Source organism: Balaenoptera ricei, chromosome 12 (genome assembly GCF_028023285.1).
Source record: "Balaenoptera ricei isolate mBalRic1 chromosome 12, mBalRic1.hap2, whole genome shotgun sequence".
In the NCBI taxonomy this organism is placed as follows: Eukaryota; Metazoa; Chordata; class Mammalia; order Artiodactyla; family Balaenopteridae; genus Balaenoptera; species Balaenoptera ricei.
The window spans coordinates 63,238,238-63,259,415 of NC_082650.1; the positions used below are offsets into that span (position 1 = coordinate 63,238,238).

The 21,178-nt window shown below is 34.8% G+C and overlaps 1 protein-coding gene across 1 annotated transcript in view; it reads right to left on the reverse strand.

Moving 5' to 3' along the window:
- Positions 1-18,943, reverse strand: part of MANEA (mannosidase endo-alpha) — a 70,247-nt gene extending 51,304 nt beyond the window's left edge. Inside the window, exons 1-2 of the mRNA XM_059941562.1 lie at positions 18,840-18,943; positions 7,609-8,190 (exon numbers count right to left, since the gene is read on the reverse strand). Coding sequence (XP_059797545.1) covers positions 7,609-8,152 — 544 coding nt within the window. The 5' untranslated portion in view covers positions 8,153-8,190; positions 18,840-18,943. The remainder of the gene's footprint in view (positions 1-7,608; positions 8,191-18,839) is intronic.
- Between the last annotated feature and the right edge of the window lie 2,235 nt (positions 18,944-21,178).

Here is a 21,178-nt window from a genome sequence, read left to right on the forward strand (position 1 = left end):
TGACAGAAGAGGGAATTTAGATTAAAAAAGAGCAAAGAAAGCCAACGTGATCTATGAATATCCATCAAAAAGGCAAATATCAGAATAATCAGGGTTCCAGACAGAGAAGGGGGAGGACAGGGAGTTAATTTAAAGAAATAATAGCTGAGAACTTCCAAAATCTGAGGAAATACTTGGATATACAAGTCTACAAAGCTAATAGACAATCCTATTATCTCAATGCAAAAAGACATTCTCTGAGACTTTAAAGGCAGGCAGGGAAAAAATAAAAAACGAATTAAATCTACAATGGACTGCCATTAGGCTATCAGCAGATTTCTTTGCAGAAACTCTTCAGGCCAGGGGACAACAGAATGACATATTTGAAGGGCTGAAAGATAAAAATGGTCAGCCAAGAATGCTTTATCTAGCAAAATTATCCTTCATATATGAAGGAGAAGTAAAGTAAAGGCTTTCCCAGACAAACAAAATCTAAGGGAGTTCACCACGACTACATCTGCCTTGCAAGAAATGCTTAAAGGAGTTCTTCAAGCTGAAATGAAAACAGGCTAATCAGACAAATGAAAACATTCAAAATTACACGATACACTGGCCAAATTGAGAAATATACAGTCAGACTTCGAAAACTATAACTCTGTAGTAGGATGGTGTGTTAACTATTCAACAATAGTATAAAGGCTAAATGAAAGAGAAGGAAAAGTAACTATAGATGCTATAAGTTGTTAATAAATATACAACAAAAAAGAGGTAAATTGTGACATCAATAATATAAAGGGAGGAGCAAAATGGTAGACACATTAGGGAGTAAAAATAAGTTGCTTTCAGCCTGAATTGGACTTTTTTATGTGTAAGATGTTTTACACATAACCCCCTTGGTAACAATAAAACAAAAATCTGGAGGAGATCCACAAAAGACAAAAAAGGGGGAAAAAGAGCATACCACCATGGAAAATAACCAATATACAAATGCAGGCAGAAAGAGAAAAATATTGGAAATACAAAACCAAAATGCAATTAATAAAGTGGCATTAATAAGTCCTCACATATTAATAATTACTCTAAATATAAATGGATTGAATTCACCAATCAAAAGGCACATAAGTGGCTGGATGGATGAAAAACAAGACCCAACTGTATGGTGCCAACAAGAAAACTTTAAGGATGCACATAAACTCAAAGTGAAAGGATGAAAAGATATTCCACGCAAGTGGAAATCAAAAGGAAGCTGGGACAGCTATACTTATAACAATCAAAATAGCTGGAAAATCTACAAATATATAGAAACTAAACAACAAACTCGTGAACAACCAATGGGTGAATGAAGAAATCAAAATGGGAATCAAAGATTACCTTAAAACAAATGAAAATAAAAACACATATGTAAACCTATAGGATGCTGCAAAAGCAGATGAGAGGAAAGTTTATAGTAATAAATGCAGATATTAAGAAATGGGAAAAATTGCAAAGAAACAATCTAACTTTACACCTTGAGAAATCAATACATGACAAGAGAACCAAGTACAGCCTATGGGGAAAGGACAGTCTCTTCAACAAGTGATGCTGGGAAAACTAGATAACCATACACAGAAAAGAAAGTTGGGCCTATCCTACACTACTCACAAAAATCACCTTGAAAGGGATCAAAGAGTAAACATAAGACCTGATATAAAACGCCCTGAAGTAAACATAGGATGGAAGATCTTTGATATTGGTCTTGGCACTGATATTTTGCATATGACACTGAAAGCACAAATAACAAAAGAAAAAATCAACAGCGGAACTATATCAATCTTAAAAGCTTCTACACAGCAAAAGCAACAATAGCACAATTAAAAGGCACCTACAGAATGGGAGAAATTATTTGCAAACCATGTAATGAATAGGGGATTAATATCCATCATTTACAAAAAATTCATATAACTCAGTAACAAAAACCAAACAAACAAGCAAATAATCCAATTTTAAAATGGGCAGAGGAACCGAAGAGGCATTTTTCCAAGGAAGACATGCAAATGGCCAACAGGTACATGAAAAAATTACGAATCACCTGGAAAATACAAATCAAAACCACAGTGAGGAGACGCTGGGAGGGCTCACGCCAAGGAGTACTTCCCAGAACTTCTGCTGCCAGTGCCCTTGTCCCCACGGTGAGCCACAGCCACCCCCCGCCTCTGCAGGAGACCCTCCAACACTAGCAGCCTTGTGGCTGACAGGATCATGGTGCTCCAGCCGGGTGTCAGGCCTGTGCCTCTGAGGTGGGAGAGCCGAGTTCAGGACACTGGTCCACCGGAGACCTCCCAGCTCCACGTAAAATCAAAAGGCAAAAGCTCTCCCAGAGATCTCCATCTCAACATAAAACCCAGCTCCACTCAACAACCAGCAAGCTACAGTGCTGGACACCCTATGCCAAACAACTACCAAGACAGGAACACAACCACACCCATTAGCAGACAGGCTGACTAAAATCATAATAAGGTCACAGACACCCCAAAACACACCACTGGACACGGTCCTGCCACCAGAAAGACAAAATCCAGCCTCATCCACCAGAACACAGGCACTAGTCCCCTGCACCAGGAAGCCTACACAACCCACTGAACCAGCCTTAGCCACTGGGGGCAGACACCAAAAACAACAGGAACTACGAACCTGCAGCCTGTGAAAAGGAGACCCCAAACACTGTAAGTGAAGCAAAATGAGAAGACAGAGAAACACGCAGCAGATGAAGGTGCAAGGTAAAAACCCACCAGACCTAACAAATGAAGAGGAAATAGGCAGTCTACCTGAAAAAGAATTCAGAATAATGATAGTAAAGATGATCCAAAACCTTGGAAATAGAATGGAGAAAATACAAGAATCGTTTAACAAGGACCTAAAAGAACTAAAGAGCAAACAAACAATGATGAACAACACAATAAATGAAATTAAAAATTCTCTAGAAGGAATCAATAGCAGAATAACTAAGGCAGAAGAATGGATAAGTGACCTGGAAGATAAAATAGTGGAAATAACTACTGCAGAGCAGAAAAAAGAAAAAAAGAATGAAAAGAATTGAAGGCAGTCTTAGAGATCTCTGGGACAACATTAAACGTACCAACATTCGAATTATAGGGGTCCCAGAAGAAGAAAAGAAAAAGAAAGGGACTGAGAAAATATTTGAAGAGATTATAGTTGAAAACTTCCCTAATATGGAAAAGGAAATAGTCAATCAAGTCCAGGAAGCACAGAGAGTCCCATACAGGGTAAATCCAAGGAGAAACATGCCAAGACACATATTAATCAAACTATCAAAAATTAAATACAAGAAAAAATATTAAAAGCAGCAAGGGAAAAACAACAAATAATATACAAGGAAATCCCCATAAGGTTAACAGCTGATCTTTCAGCAGGAACTCTGCACGCCAGAAGGGAGAGGCAGGACATATTTAAAGTGATGAAAGGAAAAAACCTACAACCAAGATTACTATACCCAGCAAGGATCTCATTCAGATTCAACGGAGAAATGAAAACCTTTACAGACAAGCAAAAGCTAAGAGAATTCAGCACCACCAAACCAGCTTTACAACAGATGCTAAAGGAACTTCTCTAGGCAGGAAACACAAGAGAAGGAAAAGACCTACAATAACAAACCCAAAATAATTAAGAAAATGGTAATAGGAACATACATATTGATAATTATCTTAAATGTAAATGGATTAATTGCTCCAACCAAAAGACACAGACTGGCTGAATGGATACAAAAACAAGACTGGCATATATGCTGTCTACAAGAGACCCACTTCAGACCTAGGGACACATAGAGACTGAAAGTGAGGGGATGGAAAAAGATATTCCATGCAAATGGAAATCAAAAGAAAGCTGGAGTAGCAATTCTCATATCAGACAAAATAAACTTTAAAATAAAGACTATTACAAGAGACAAAGAAGGACACTACATAATAATCAAGGGATCAATCCAAGAAGAAGATATAACAATTGTAAATATTTATGAACCCAACATAGAAGCACCTCAATACATAAGGCAAATACTAACAGCCATAAAAGGGGAAATCAACAGTAACACAATAATAGTAGGGAACTTTTAACACCCCACTTTCACCGATGGTCAGATCATCCAAAATGAAAATAAATAAGGAAACACAAACTGTAAATGATACATTAAACAAGTGGACTTAATTGATATTTATAGGACATTCCATCTAAAAACAACAGAATACACTTTCTTCTCAAGTGCTCATGGGACATTCTCCAGGATAGATCATATCTTGGGTCACAAATCAAGCCTTGGTAAATGTAAGAAAATTGAAATTGTATCAAGTATCTTTTCTGACCACAACACTATGAGACTAGATATCAATTATAGGAAAAAATACAAAAACATGGAGGCTAAACAATACACTACTTAATAACCAAGAGATCACTGAAGAAATCAAAGAGAACATCAAAAAATATCTAGAAACAAATGACAATGAAACCACAATGACCCAAAACCTATGGGATGCAGTAAAAGCAGTTCTAACAGGGAAGTTTATAGCAATACAATCCTACCTCAAGAAACAAGAAACATCTCAAATAAACAACCTAACCTTACACCTAAAGCAATTAGAGAAAGAAGAACAAAAAAACCCCAAAGTTAGCAGAAGGAAAGAAATCATAAAGATCAGATCAAAACCACAGTGAGCTCTATCACCAAGAAAAAAAGAGTGACAAGTGTTGGTGAAGATATGGGAAAAAAAGGGAACTCTTGTGCACAGCTGTTGGGACTATAAACAGTTTAGCCACTACAGAGAAGAGTATAGGAGTTCCTCAAAAAATTACAAACAGAACTACCACATGATGTAGCAATCTGACTTCTGGGCATATATCCAAAGGAAATGAAAACAGGTTATCAAAGTGATACGTGCACTACCAAGTTTAATGCAGCATTATTCACAATAACCAACGTACAAAAACAACCTAAGTGTCCACCAATGAATAAATGTGGTGTGTGTGTATATATATATTCCATTATATATATGAAATATATATGTATATATATAAAATATATATGGAAATGGAATACTACTCAGCCACAAGCAAAAAGGAAATCCTACCATTTGCAACAACATGATGGATAGTGAGGATTTATGCTAAGTGAGATAAGTCAGACACAGAAAGACAAATATTACAAATTATCTCTTATATGTGGAATATAAAAAAATATTGAATACAAGGAAACAGAATGGAAGGGTGGTTACTAGGGGATCAGGCTTGGGGAAATGGGAGATATATTGTTTAAGGTACACACTTGCAACTAGTATATAAATTAAGACCTGGAGATATAATACCCAGTACAATGATTATAGACAACAAAACTGAATCATAAACATGAAACCTGCTAAGAGCCTATGTGTTAATTATTCCCATCACTAAAGAAATGATAATTAGGGGATGTGATAGAGGTTTTAGCTAACACTATAATGGCAATCATACTGAAATATAAATATATAAATTCAATATCTTACACATCTTAAACCTATATAACATTATATGTCAGTTATTTCTCAATGAGTATAATTCAATGTTTAACGGATAAGGAAATAATTTATTTACAGATGGACTGTAATGTCACTTTTATTACTCACAAGTGTTAGGTGTTCCCCAGTAGAAAATCAACCAAAGAAATAAAATATTTGCCTCAATAGTGTGACTGCCAACACTTAAAATTAAAATTGTACTGTTGACAATGTTCTGAAACATTTCATGTCCAAAAAATTATATAGTAGTAAATAATATATGGGGAAGATCTTTATAAATGTTAGGCATAAATCTAAATATGAACTGAAACTTCCTAATCACAATTAAAATTATAAAATATGCAGTATGTCATTTATATATTTATATATAATAGTTATATGTGTTATGAGTATATATACATATGTAAGTTATACATCTGAGATTTAAAAAAACCCTCTTTGTATACTTTTATAGCCATAAACAAATCAATCTTGAAATAACAAAAATGACTTGAATGTGATACAAATACTTTGTAGAAAATAGGAAAGAAGTCTTTTGAAAGATTCTCCCTCCAAAAGTAAATTGTAAATAGAGGCAGATACATACACACACAGCAGTCAATGCTCTCTCAATTTACCAATCCTATTTTGTGTCATATTTTGTCATACAACATAGAAACTAGAGCTATAAATATATACTAGAATGTTAGATTTTCAAAAAATAGTTGAAAAGTAACCAATTACTCCACAAAAGAAAAACAAGTCATCTTGCACATAGTTGATATAGATTCACAGAACTCTATATTGTTTTGTTCACGAAAAAGTCTTGCATGTTTCTATACCCATATCAGCTCAACAGTGAGTTGGCACCTTCTGAAGAGTCAGAAAAATGTGAGAATACCCAATTTCTTCTTGTGGCCCTAGTGCTAGAGACACTAACAAGAAAGAGGGAACCAAAACAGGGAGAGTTTTATAAAGGGTATATTAATAAATTGAAGAATTTTTAGACACCCAATTACACATTTTTTTCATATTATTTACTTGTGGGACAACATGACTCTATGTAAATATGTGTAATTGGAGTGCCAGAAGTTAGAGGGAAGAGAAAGTTGAGAGGAAGTGGGGACAACAATAAGAATAATTTGTGACTTCCCAACAATTAAGTTAAAGAGGCATGTTGTAAACATCAGAGCAATCATAAAATAAATAAAATGAAGGAATATAGCTAATAAGCCAGAAGAGAATATAAGATGGAATAAACATTTTCAATACAAGGCAGAGAAAAGGAGGAAAAGGAATAGAACAGAGAGAAAAAGAAAACAAATAGCAAAATGAAACATTTAAAATCACCCATATCAGTATTACATTAAATATAAATGAAATAAACAGGAGTTAAAATATAAGTTTGTCAGACTAGTTTAAAAAACAAACAAACAAAAAAAGACCAAATTCTATGCTACATGCCTAAAGTATGAAATATCACAAATGTGCATCAAGACGAATGCAGAAACAAATTGCTATAATCATACAATGGAATACTATTAAGCAATAATAATGACTAAACTACTGATAGAGTTAACAACATGGGTAAATTTCAAAACAGCATACTGAGCAAAAGACTCCCCCCCACCCCACACACACACACATAAGTGTTGGATGATTCTATTTTTATATAATAATAGAGCATTTACAACTACTACTCTACAGTGATAAAAATAAGATACATAGTTTCCTGGTATGTAGGGAGGGCTGAATAAGGGAAGCTATAGAATATTTCACTTCACGATTGGGGTGATATTTAAACAGATGTACATCAAAGTGAGAGAATTCATTGCAGCTTATGTCAATCATAATTTAATAAAATTCAGAAGGAGTACTAAATTAGAAATGAATAAAAATATTATATCCAGAAATGTTATTGTTAACATGCTAAAAGATGCTTAACAACAGTTTAATTTATGGTGTGTAAGCTTAAAATTATAATTAACAACAATGTCAAGACTAATTAGTAATTAATGTTCTACAAAAAATTATTTATACACACAAACTCACATATACATACACACTCACATACATACACACACATATCTAAACACACACATAAAATAATTACCAATTGAAGCTGAGTACATTTGTTTCATGTGAGTTTCAATGACAGAAGGATCCCGAGAGCTGTAACTTCCCAATTCAGGGTAAAAGCTGGAGCCAATGTCATCTGGGGGGTTGTGTTTCCCTTGTGGATATTTCTTGGCTATTCTAAGGTCCCAATGCGAGAGGATTGGATGGTTCCAATGTACATATTTACCATCAAATTGTGGATTTCCATACCAGCTGTAATAAAATATATGTAAATAATAATTCCGAGGTGGCAGTTCTTCCAGGTAAGGTTCAGAGGCTTTGGAAGGTTTCACAGTGATTTCAACACTTTTTAAATTCTTGACGTTTGTTTCACTGTCGATTTTGTCACTCTTTTGGGAATCAAAAGTTTTTACCAAATGAGGAGTTTGTTGCCGAATTTCTGGAAGAAGGTCAAGTCCAAAAGGATCTCCAAAAGCAGCTTTATGTGGTCTCAGCATTTTTAAACCCATCATCAGAGAGAAAATAAATAGAATAAAAAGTGACAAAGTGATGCAAGTCCTTCTTCGAAACTTTGCCATGATGTCATACTTTAAATTCCAAAATGGTAAATGTTTAGCTGTAATTTATTGAAAACCGGTAATTAATAAGTGGTATTAACAATATTTTCCAATATATTCAAAAGGAAAACTAAAACCATAAAGTGTTACACTGCAAAATTTTAAAGTGCATTATGACACTAACTATATAATCAAATATTAATATCTACAAAAGAATCTACACATGGCTAGACTGAACAGCAGTATGTATTTGGAAATATCACAATTACATTTTTGTCAGACAAAGATTTTAAGAATTTAAGAAAATGAATACATTCTTCATCATTTGGACAGATTTTACATATACTGACTATAGAAAGGAAACATTCCATATAGAGAGACTAAAATTTTCTAAATATAAATATAAAATGAAAAGTTCATATTTAAAAACAAAATATTTATGAGTATATTAAAAACCTAGTCATTAAATGGAATTTCAAAAACTTATTCTTTGACTACCTCACTTCTAATGACCTGTTCTTCCACCGCATTTCACCAACGCAGGTGTCATACTCATGATCTTGATCTCGTCATTTTCAATCAAAATTGTTATTTCATTTTTTTCCATTTTCTACACATCACTTTTTTTCTTCATGTTTTGTCTCTAGTGAAGCAGTTTATAGCCCATAGTCCAGCACTGAAATTCCTCACTTGCAAAACAGTAGGCCCTCCATATCCACAGGTTGTTTGAATCCACGGATGAGGAACCCACAGAGGGCAAACTGTACTATGCCACTTTACATAAGGAATTTGAGCATCCACAGATTTTGGTATCCACGTGGGTCCTGGAACCAATCCCAGCCCCCTCACAGATACCAAAGGACAACTGTACCCTTAACTTCCTTTACTTCTCTCCTTCCTTAATACTTATCTGGTAGAACCTCAAATAAATGATGCCTGGCTTGACCTTGATCCAGAATCACATAATGATATTGGAGAAAAACACACACCATGTTGACTTTTCACTCTGAATTTATGACCATAAATTTCGGACATTCAAGATGGCTTAACAAGCCTATTACTATACCCCAGTACTTTCACTTTTCTAACCTCAAAAGAATTATTTCATTCCTTCTCATTTTTCATCAAACGTGCTACTACATCACCAATTTCCTTTATTCTCTTCAGATAGCCATGTTTTATACTTTGTAGAGAAAACAGAATCAATCACATAAGAAATCCTTTATCTTCCTATTAAGAAATTAACCTAGTAATATCTACTGTTTTATGTCAGCAAATATTTCCAATTTTAACTTTAGTATTGTTTCACTGCTTTGCTTTCCTTCTTCAAGAAGTGCTATTACTTTTATTGAATCTTTGCTGAATTTTTACAACTGCACCTTCTCTTTTTCACCTCTTTCTTCATTTAATTTTGATTTTTAAGTGTCTTGTTACCCTCTATTTCTCATATGGCATTATCTGTTATGTTTGTCTTCTAGTCTTCAGTTAGGAATATGAATTTTGTCAATTTTAATTATTTTAATATTCTCTCATTTCTGAGTTTTCATAATTGTAATTTACTTGTTCATTCATATCTCACATACTTTGTTTACTTCTATTTAAATATTAGGTTACAGTTGTTATATATTTATGAACATGGTTCTCTGGCATGCTTCAAGTATTTACAAGTTTAACTTTTTTGCCCATAGTGACTTTGTATGGAATTTGACTGAAATTCTTTTTTCTGTTGCTAAATATTACATGAAATAATTTTTCCTTAATGTTTGAAATGAATGTTCAATCATGATAATTTTTCTAGCTTCACAACTCTAGCAATCATTCTTCTGTTTTTTTTGTGAAGTTTTAATATGGCCTTGAATTTTTTTCCGAGATCAGTTGGGGTTTTCTCCATTCCCACATTTACCTGGAATTTGTTATTTCCCTCACTTTTATTTTGTTCCTAACCTGCTCAATTTGAAAGTTATTTCCAGAAGTTACTCTTCAATATGAGGCTTTGTCCTGAAAATGAGTTTCAGCTACTTAGATTTATTTTTAAAATTTATAAATAAATAAATTTATCTTTTTGTTATTAATTTCTAGTGTGAGTCAACTGAAAACATTCCCGGTGTGATTTCAATCCTTTGAACTATGTTGAGACTTGCTTTAAGGCTCAACCTATGAACAATTTTGTTAAGTATCCCATATGCACCAGAAAGGAATATATATTCTGCAGCTAGTGGTTACTGAGTTCTACATATGTCTACCAAACCAAATACACTAAGCATGTGGGTTATATTTTTCATATTCTCACTCATCTTTCTTCTACTTGTGTTGAAAATCCCCCACCATCATTATGCCATGTCTATAACTGCTTACATTATATAATTGTCACTGATGTTATTATGTGGAGACAAATTTAGGAGTTATATTTTCCTAAAGTATTAAATCTTGTTTTATAATGAAATGTTCCTTCCCTTCTCTACTGATGGGTTTCGACTTAAATTCCACTCTAATATTAATATAGCTATAACTTATTTTATTGGGTTCATGTTGGCACAGTATATCATTTTTATCACCTCATCATCACCTTAAATGACTAGTTTTTTTTTTGAAATATGACATTGCTTTATTGTTATTGTTGGTTTTAATCTAATCTGATAGTCTCTGTCCAATAATTATAGTATTCAGCACATTTACAATTCTACAAATATCGATACTATAGCTTTAAATCTGCTTCCTACTTTTATCCTTAAATCTACCCTTACCCTTCTACTTGCTTTCCTTTTGGATTCCTTCTTACCGGCCCTATTTTCTCTCTTATCTTCTTTTTAATTGTTTCATTCTTCCCTATTTCCTTGTTAATCATACAATCTCTTTGCTATTAATTTAGTTATCTTAGTGATTACAAGCATGTACCCTCACTTGTCAAAATCCAGTATGAATTAGAACTTTACTGTTTCTTAAACAATGAAAGCACTCTTAGAAGATTTTGTTTCCTTTATCCCTGCCCCAACTTTTGGCTCCTATTTTGGTATATTTTATTTTTTTACACATACCTTATACCCCTCCAGATATTATATTGTTCTGTACAGTCAATGTTCATTATATTTACCCTTTCCTTTGTTCTTCACTTGCTCCATCTCCATACTTCCATTTAAAATAATCTCCCTTAGGATGAAGAAATAATTCCCTTTAATAGGGTCTTTGGTGTTGGTCTGCTGATACTCTTTTCATATTAGTTTGTTTGAAAGTATCTTTATTTTGCCTTCACTTGAACTTTTTATGTATACACTTCTATATTCATAATTATTTTCTTTCAGCACCGCCCTTATCTTCTGTCTTTGACTGTCTATGATGAAAATCCAACTATTATTTTTTCTCTTTATTCCTTTAAGGATAATGTATTTTCTTTTTCTCTGGTTACTTTTAATATTTTTTCTCTTCATCTTTGGTTTTCAGCTGTTTTCCTATGGAATATATAGGAGTACGGTTCTCTTAACTTTTATCTTGCTTGAGGTTCAAAGTGCCTCTTCAATCTCTGGGTTGGTATCTTTCCTTAGTTTTGTAAAACTCTTGAACATTATCTCTTCAAATACCACTTTTGCTCAATTATTGCTCTCTCATCTCTCATTATGGAATACGTTACACACATCAGAATTTTATGTCCCATGTGTTTCTTAAATATTCTTTAAAATTTTCCTCCTTTTGTCTCTCCATGGTTGTCTGAGTATTTACTTCTGCACTATTTTCAGTTTCCTGATTCTCTTCAGCAGTGACTAATTAATTTCAGTTATAATTTTAGTCTTAGAATTTCCATTTGACTCTTCTTAGAGATATCAGTTCTCTGCTAAAATTTTCCATCTTTTTTAACTCCTTGAATTTTTTAATCCCATTTATTTAAAGTCCACCTCTAATAACCTGAATCTGAAATCTTAGGATTCTGTTTCTATTGCCTGTTTGGTTTTTTCCTCTTAATATCTGGACAGTAACTCTTTTTTTTATAGGCTAGGTTATTTTTTTACTGAATGCCAGACATCACATATGAAAATTTTCAGAGACAATGTGAGGCTCTATATATTATTTTCCTTCAGAGAAAGCTTACTTTTGCTTCTTGAAGACTTCTAGGGTAGAGGAAGATTATCTTAATATAATCACAGACTGAAATCTTCAAAACTAGGTATAAGTCCTTCCGAAGATTTGGTGTATTTCTGATTCATCTTTACTCCTTTATACTCATGGGTTCTGAAATCAAAGTCACAGGTATTTATCAAGATCCCTCCTCTAGGATGGGCTTTGGAAGGGCCCTGAATTCCAATTTTGGTCCCCAAAGAGCCATGAAAGTACCAAATGCTCTGTTCATTTTCTCAGCCGCCACTTTCTACTTATATTCTCAGCTTCTCTGCAGCTACTTTTGAATCAGAGGTTTTAAATAACCCCCCCTATTTCCTACCCTAATGTCTCAAAGAAAAATTAAGTTTTAGGGCTAGAATCATTCAAATACTTATATAATCCCACCTGAATTCCCCTGTATCCTTAGTATAGTGAAAGGCTTTCTATACCTATGACTCAAAATTCAGATGCAATAAATAAAAAACAGATTAACTTAACTACATTAATTTTTAAATATATATATGAAAAGCACTATAAAATAAAGTGAAAGGACAACTGACAAACTGAATGAAAATATTTGCAAGATCTTCTGTGTCACTCAAAACTAGAAAAATGTAAATTAAAACCTCACAAAGGTATCATTTCTTATCTATGAGATTGGCAAAAAATAAAAAGTATGAAACTACATCCTGTTGGCAAAACAGTGAGAAGCACTCCTATGCATTGCTAGTGAATACAAATTTGTACAACATTTTTTGGGAACTGGCAATATCTAACAAAATTACACATCCATTTTCCTTTTGACTCAGCAATCCTACTTCATGGAATTTACCTTGAAAATACACAACCAATAGTAAATACATAAGTTCATATACAGCATTGTTTGTAATTGTAAAATGTTGAGTATTCAGAAAAAAATGAGAAAGAGCTCTTTGAGATGACGGAAAGTGATTTTCTGGATATACTGGCTAAATGAAAAAAGCAAAATGCAAGTAAGAAAAAATACATTTTCTCAAGTGAGCAAAAGAAACACAGAAAACAAGAATCTAATAAGGTTGATTATCTACAGAGTTAGAAACTGGGTGGAAAATAAGGGGAGATGAAAATGGGGTAGAAGGGTAGGGAATGGAAGTAACTCTTCTCTGAGTATAACATTTTATGCAGTTTTGTCTTTTTGAGCCACATTATATTTCACATATTCAAAACAAACGAAAAATATTTAATGTTAAACTCCAGTTAGTAAGTGGGTTATTTTTTGCTATGAAACAGGTTAGCAATTCTTAAAATACTTAATGTGTATTGTAAAAATAAGCAATATATGCTGTGAAATGGGGCCCAGGTTTTTCACTGACAAAAAAAAAAAGTGAGTTACAAATGTAGGAAGTGGGAGGCTAAAACAAAACTTGTGTTGTCAGATTGTAATTGTCAGTATCAGTATGGATGTACGGCTTTTAAAAGATCAATAAATAGGAGTGTGTGTGTGGGTAGGTGGGTGTGTACACATATAAATACATGCAATTTATTTCCTAGCTCTGTCCACTGAGAGAGTATAGAACCAAGGAAATCCTGGCAGCAATAAACACATCTGATGACAAGACTCTGAATTGTATGTACCCCTGTCTACTTGATAGAACCAGGTTGATTCCAAGAACGTGGCTGAGAAAGTACAAGATGAGCTTGGGACATCTTGCCAGAAAGTCAGGAAGTAGTCAAAAAGTGTAGAGACACGTCCATAGGACACAGGAGTCAGCTTGAAGGGGCAACTACTGACTAAATCTGGGACAATTTCAGCATCAAAATAATGACAAAGAATAAGAAGTTATAGACATTAAAATAAGAATTCATGAATCTATACTGACATTTTTAAAATGTAAAAATAAACAAATGGAATAAAGAAGACATTTTAGAATACCAACTAATAAATTTAGATGGAATAATGAAATTGGACTATCACTATTTGGCTACTACCATAACTGTATCAAGGAAGAATCATTAATGGATATTAAATGAGGGGTTAAAAGAAGCAGGGTTTATGAGAAACAGGATATCTACATATTGGCAAAGCATCTCCCCCCCAAAAGATATCCAATTAACTACAAAGAGAGACATAGTAACTTAACAGTGCAGAACCTAGCAGACACCACCTTAAACAAGTGATCAAAATTAACTTTAGCAGTTAATTTTGAATAAGTAGATATCTTGAGTCTACAGAGTGGATGCTCTAAGAAGAACACAGAATCACTGCTGTGGTATTTCTGTCAGTATTAGTCCGGATCTAATCACAAAGATACATCAGACAACATATTAAGATACTCACATACACAGATATGTACCTACATATATATATATATATGTATACATATATGCATATGTACACATATTACATATAATATGTATGTAAAATTATATACAATGTAATATACGAGTGTGTATGTGTGTGTGTGTAATGATAAAGCAAATGTGGCAAAATATTACCATTTGGTGAAGCTGCAGGAAAAATATACAGGGATTGTCGAGTTGTTTGTATTATTTTTGAATCTTTTCTTTAAGTCTAAAATTATTTGAAAATGGAAAAGAAAAAAAAAAAAGACTATCACCAGCAAACTGGAGGACATGAACTCTTAAAATAATACCTGCTTATTTCGGGGAAGGACCAACTCATACAGTCCTTAAGCTTTGCACTGCAGGACTCCAGGGAGTGATATTCCTATGTATGGAATGTGACAGCGTTGTGCATAGGAATAAAGGGATGAGATAACCATTTTGACCTGCTTCTATGATTTACCGTCCTAAAATTTCCAAGTTGTCAAGATAAAAACAAATCCTTCCCTTTACTTAAAGAAGGTAAGAATTTTGACAAGCCATTAAGTAGAAAAAAAAATTATGGATATAATATGATCTCAACTACAGAGAGGAAGGAAGTGTACTGAAACATGTAAAATGATTACCTCTGGGTAATCATTTACTCAGTGATATTTTCTTATGCTGTCTTCTAAAATTAGAACATAATATTTCATAAGGAAGAAAAGTTTGTTTGGAGTAGGTATTTTATAAGGAAATAATCAATGGTAATGAATATTGACAAATCATAAAGAATGGGAGGAATGACTACTAGATTCAGAAATTAGTAAGACATTGATTTTTGAAATGTTGATCAGCTGAATGGGTGAAATGCATGGAAGAGTCAGGATACATAATGGAAAGAATATTGATTTTGAAATATGAAGATCTAAGTTCAAATCAGCTATGTTGACCTAACTGTGTGACCCTGAGTTGTTTTTAATCGTCCTAAAAGAAAAAAATAAACTGTTCTGTTTTCTGATAAAGTTGTTCTGTAAATCATGCAAGATAACGTATGTGAAATAAAATGTAAAAGGGTAATGTTTTAATCAAATGTAAATACTGATCGGATTTTAAAAAAAGAAAAGTGAAGAAATATATGAAACAAATAGTTCTGAGACATTTTTCTATTTGTTAGATTCATTTCTCAGAGCTATGGATGAACACAAAACACAAAATATCTATTTATAAAAGCCGCAATTCCACCCCCCCCTTTTGCCTCTAAATCTAATTTCTCTTTTCCTTTTATTTAATTCATTCAGTTAAAATGTTTATCACATCATTATAGGTGATCCACTGGCTCTCCCCCAACCTCCTGATCCCAGTGAACAATAAGGCATCTCAACCTAAATAAAGGCAGCAAACCACTGTGATTAAAAGTATGGGCTCTGCAGTTCAAATGCCTGGGTTCAAATTCTAGCTGTGCCTTTTTTTAGCCATTTCACCTACAGAAGTGGCTTGATCTTTTCCCTGCTTCTTTTCTCATCTTCATGAGTTACTACCTCACTCAGAGGATTTTTGTGAGGATGAAATAAGTTAATGTTATAAAACCCTTAGAATCATTTCTGGCTTAGTGTAACACTGAATAAATATGAACAATTATTTATTCTCATGATGATTATTATTAAAGATGGGTGTCTGGCAAGCAATCAGTAACACATAGTTTACTCTAAATACCTATTCTCCATATATCTAACTTTTGAAATACTACTCTAATCCTTCAAGAAAAGGCTGAACTGTTGCCTCTTCTTGATACCTCTCCCAATGATTCCAGGGTGAAAAGTACTCACTTTCCCATACAGTCTATTATTACACCATTACCTACTTTTTAAATTGGCTTTTTTAATGTATTGCTTCATGCTATTTAATGTATTATACCCCCTACTAGATTGTTCCATAAGGTCCAGAAATGGAGTCCTTACCTTTACACTCTAGTAGAACCCAATATGTTTTACATTTAGTCAGTGGCCATTAAATGTTCAGCTTAAAGAATTTAATGTCTGGCCCTTTTGTTTTTGACATTGGTGTCTATTTGGGCAGTATGTGTATAAACAGATTCTTCAGTCTATACTAAACATATTATATAGGAAGAATCATAGATAGATAGACCTAATAATTTCAAAAATCCATTTTAATAAAAATTATCATGTCCAACTTAGCAAAACGATGAAACTTGAGATGCCTAGCAGGTCTAACGATTTTTAGTAGAAAAGGAGTGGTAGAACTACTTATTTGGTTTCAACAAAAGAAAGAAGTTTCAGAAGTCACCTCAGAGAAAAAAATTCCAAGTTAATTGCAGATGTAAAGGTTCCCAAAGTAGCAATGTATTCAATACTCAAGGTACTGGGTAATGAAAATCTAGTATCTTCAAAGGGCAGTTTACGACATAATAATACATAGAAATAATACGTTCTTTTGAAACTCTATGACTTCTATTTTTGTGTTTGGTGATTTGGAGGTCTTTTAATCTTTGAAATGATTGTTTTTGACTTGGAGGTCTAGTGAGATATAAGAGATTCAGAATTACTGTGATATCAATTATGATTTCGAAAAGGATTAGCTCCTATCCTGTTACTCAGAAAAGCCAAAAAGATTTCACTTTTTAATTATTTATTATTATACAGATTTCTGGTTGCTTTTTTCTTTTTCTAGCTGTTTCCTAATATTATTTTCTAAGAAGCCACTGTAGAGAAATACAACTAACACTAGAAGACACACCTGGAACTTTCAAAATCCATTTCTGTACCACGAGTTCCTTGCTTAGGTCGGTTTTAATGTAAACACCTGTACACTTTCTTTAACAGAAATTCAGTTAAGCATAATCTCATCTTGCCATTTTAATCTTCCCAACAACCTAATATGTATAACTTCTTTTTAATACCATTTTACAGATGACTGAACTAAGGTACAAAGCATTTGGTAACTTTTTCCAAGTCTCTGGGCTAACAAATGGCTAAGCAACCTGTCTGAGGTTAAGCAACTAGCAAGGCGCAGAGAAGTATGGCTCTAGAATTCAAGCTCTTGTCCTCATCTTATTCCACCTTCCTACATTTTAGACAAATCAAGTTTAGAGAATATAACACCATAAATCTTGTGACAGATGAAAACTGCTGACATGTGGTCATGTTTTCATTTAAAGATTATGGATTTAGAAAACAAGGATTATCTGTTACCTACTCATAAACTGTAGTCCAAATTTAATCTGAAGAAAGCTTATTATCTTATCAGACACTTACTATTCATCGTGTGACTAACAGCCAACAGCTCTGGTAATGTTTTATGCATAAAGCCTGAAAATCCGCAAGATTCACTACACAACACTATTTTTTCATGGTTTACATATAGCTCAACATGAAGGGAGTAACACATTGTCATGAAAACGATGTGCAAACAACCTAACTTAATATTACCAATACCTAGATTTTATTTTGTATTTTTCTTTCAAACTATTGTCTAAATACTTTACCATAATCAACCCATTCCAGTCCTATTTGCCTTTAAGGTCATATAATTAACATTTTCCTCCCTTGTTTTATTTATTTTTTTAAGCACTTCCGCATTTTCCCTTAACTCTTATCCGCAGGGTCTTGCAACATTGAAACGAAAACAAACTAACTGCCTAAATTTCAATTTGCTCCTTTAGAAAATGGGAAAAGATACTATTCCAGCAGAGTTGCACCCTGCGATTCAGCAAACGAGAACAGTCTAAGATGATAGTGCCCAAACGTGTGAACAGGTGAATGGAAAACCCATTTCTGCCTCGGCCTCCCCACCCTCGCTCTCCTCTCCCGACACCCGGGCGGCTGGAGACCGGAGCCCGCCACCTTCCTGCTATAGCGCAAGCCCGGTAGGCCTCGACCTTCCCACTTGCCCCCAAGGCTCAAGGCCGAGTTTGGGGACAAAAGGACAAGGCTCTGAAAGGCTTCCATCACTCCCGAAATACCCAGCTTGCTGGGGAGGGAAGGGAAAACCGAGGCGACAGGGCGTTCCGCTCCAAAGAAGTGGCAGAGACGACGCCAGCAGGGTCGAGATAAAGTAGTATATAGAAGGCAATAAAACTAACCCAGACAAAATAAGGGGTAAGAGTGACAGAGTAGGGTGTCCTGAGGTCCCAAAGCTCGCAGCTTGAAGCCGCCAGCCGCGGGCCGGAGGGGCGCAAGGTCAAAGGCCGTCTGCAGGCGAGCAGATTGGCTGGCGGGTGAGCGCGCAGGCGCTGGGGGGTGGCCGTGGTGCCGGCCAAAACCTCGTCTGCAGGGCTCAGAATCCTCCAGCCACTCACCAGGGTCTAGGAATTCAGCCACCAGTAGAGACTCGGCCGCCCGAGACGTTGAAGCTGGGAGTACTGAGAGCCCACGCCTGCCCTGCTGCGAGCCCGAGCAGCCCCGCCTCCCGAAGGGCGCACGCAGAGCTTTCCGGGAGCCCCGAGGGGCGGGGCCGGGATGGGGCGGGGCTCACTGAGTGGGCGGGTCTCTGGTTTCCCGGCAGAAGCCCCCTGGGGTCTGTGAGGGACGGGAAGGGCTGTGGGTGAGAGAAGGGAGAGCATTTTCTGAGCGTCTCATAGGAGTGGAGCAAAGGGGCAGAGTAGAGTTGGGCTGGACTCGCATACTCTTTTCCCAACTAGAGATGACTCATTCCTCTCTTAGAAACTGGTCTAAGGTTCTGCTGGGAAGCTTTCACTAATAAAGGACAACTGTATTTGATGTGACGTGTCCAAAAGTTGCTTTTAACTGGAGGACACTGGCTGTTTTCAAACTTCTAAAATTAAGGAACTGCTTGCCCTTTAAAAAAAAAATGAAACTTTACTTGGAAGCTAAAAAGTAAACAGAGATGACATTTTTAATTTGCAAACATATTTATAAAATCACGTGTGTGTTGGAATACTTATAGAAATAATTGAGAACAATGAGGCAGCTGTGACGAGCAAGAACTTTTGAAATAGGGGTTAACAGCTGAAGGTTTTTCACCTTACATTAGCCTCAGAAGCCAAGAGAATTCTCTATTTTGTTTGGTTACATAGTAATAAGGAAATCCTCACAGTCTAGAAGTTGCTGATGTGAACAATTTTGTAAGGGCTCTCCTTAAAATCTCACTGGATTTTTTAAACAAATTTTCATTGTGAAATATACATATGTGAATGTATCCCATATGTGCACATTTTAAAGAATAATAATAAAAAGAATACCCAGGTACCCACTACATACCTGAAGATTCAGAAAAGTACCAGCATTTCTGAAGCCTTCTAAGAGGCCTCTTTAAAAGTGTCTCTTTCCCTCCCAGCCAGAAATAATTATTATTCTAAGTTTTATATTACTCCTTTACTTGCTTTTTTGAAAATAGTTATATATGTATAAGTCCCTAAAAATATAGCTATCCTGGGGTATTTTTATGTAAGTTATACTACATCTTTTCCTCTAACTTCTTTTTTCACTGCACATTCAGGTTTTGAGATTCAACTACACACAAATCCATTTCACATGGACTAATCTGGCATATCATTACCCATAACACCCATGCTATTGTTAGATTTTAAAACTTTTGCCTGGTGGTAGCATCTGATTGATCTTTTAATTTGCATTTTCCCCCTTGCTAATAGGATTGTACATCTTTATATGCTTAGTAGCTATTTGGGTTTCTGTGAAATGCCTGTTCTCAATTTTGGCTCATTTTGTTGGCTTGATTGTTTTTGAAAATTAATTTGTTGATAATCTTTATATATTTTTAAAGCTTAAGTACTTCTCTCTTGTCAGTTATATGTGTTATGAATAGCTTCTCTTAGTTTGTGGATTGTCTTTCAACTTTTTACGGTGTCTTTTGTTGACCAAAAGCTGTATATTGTAAGGTACTGCTAGTTGAATTTAACAATTTTTTAGATTATAATTTTGGGCTTTTTGCTTTCTTGTTTACAAGGGTCTTCCCAACCAGAGGCCATAAGCTATTCTCTTTTATTTTCTTCTAAAAGTTGTAACGCTTAATTACAAAATATTTTAGACACAGAAAAGTACAGATAACATAATGAACAACCATGCACTCAACTCTATGTATCCAAACATTCTGCGAGTCCCTCTTCCTTACGATTCTTCTCTAAAATTTCCTTAGCTATTCTTGTCTCTTTACTTTTCCATATAAACTTTAAGATGAGTCAGCCAAGATCCATAAAAAACCCTATTTGGATTTAACTGGAATGGAATTGGCAGAGGTCTACTGAGGTCAATGTAGATACTGACTGAATTGTGTCCCCAGACTTGCCCAGACTTACTGGTGTAGAGAGGCTAGTGAGTGGTGGTTCTGCCAAGTGCTTCCCATCCTTGTTCACATTTTGTCAAACAGAGAAAATAATATTTTCATGAAACATTGAGGCAAACAGCCTACTCGCAGTGAACATGGTGGATCTGCGACTCTGACTATCCCAGACCCTATGTGGTAAATCCTAGGGTTCAAGAGAGTGATACATTGGCATACCTGTAACACATTAGTGGCACCCTAGATGAGAAGCTCTTCCCTAGCTAATTAATTTCACTTCACCACAACACACCACTATATAGAGTCTTCAGGAAACTGGGGCTCCAGCAGTTATGCTGGGAGATGACTGAAAACCACAGTGTATGCCACTGTGGCTTG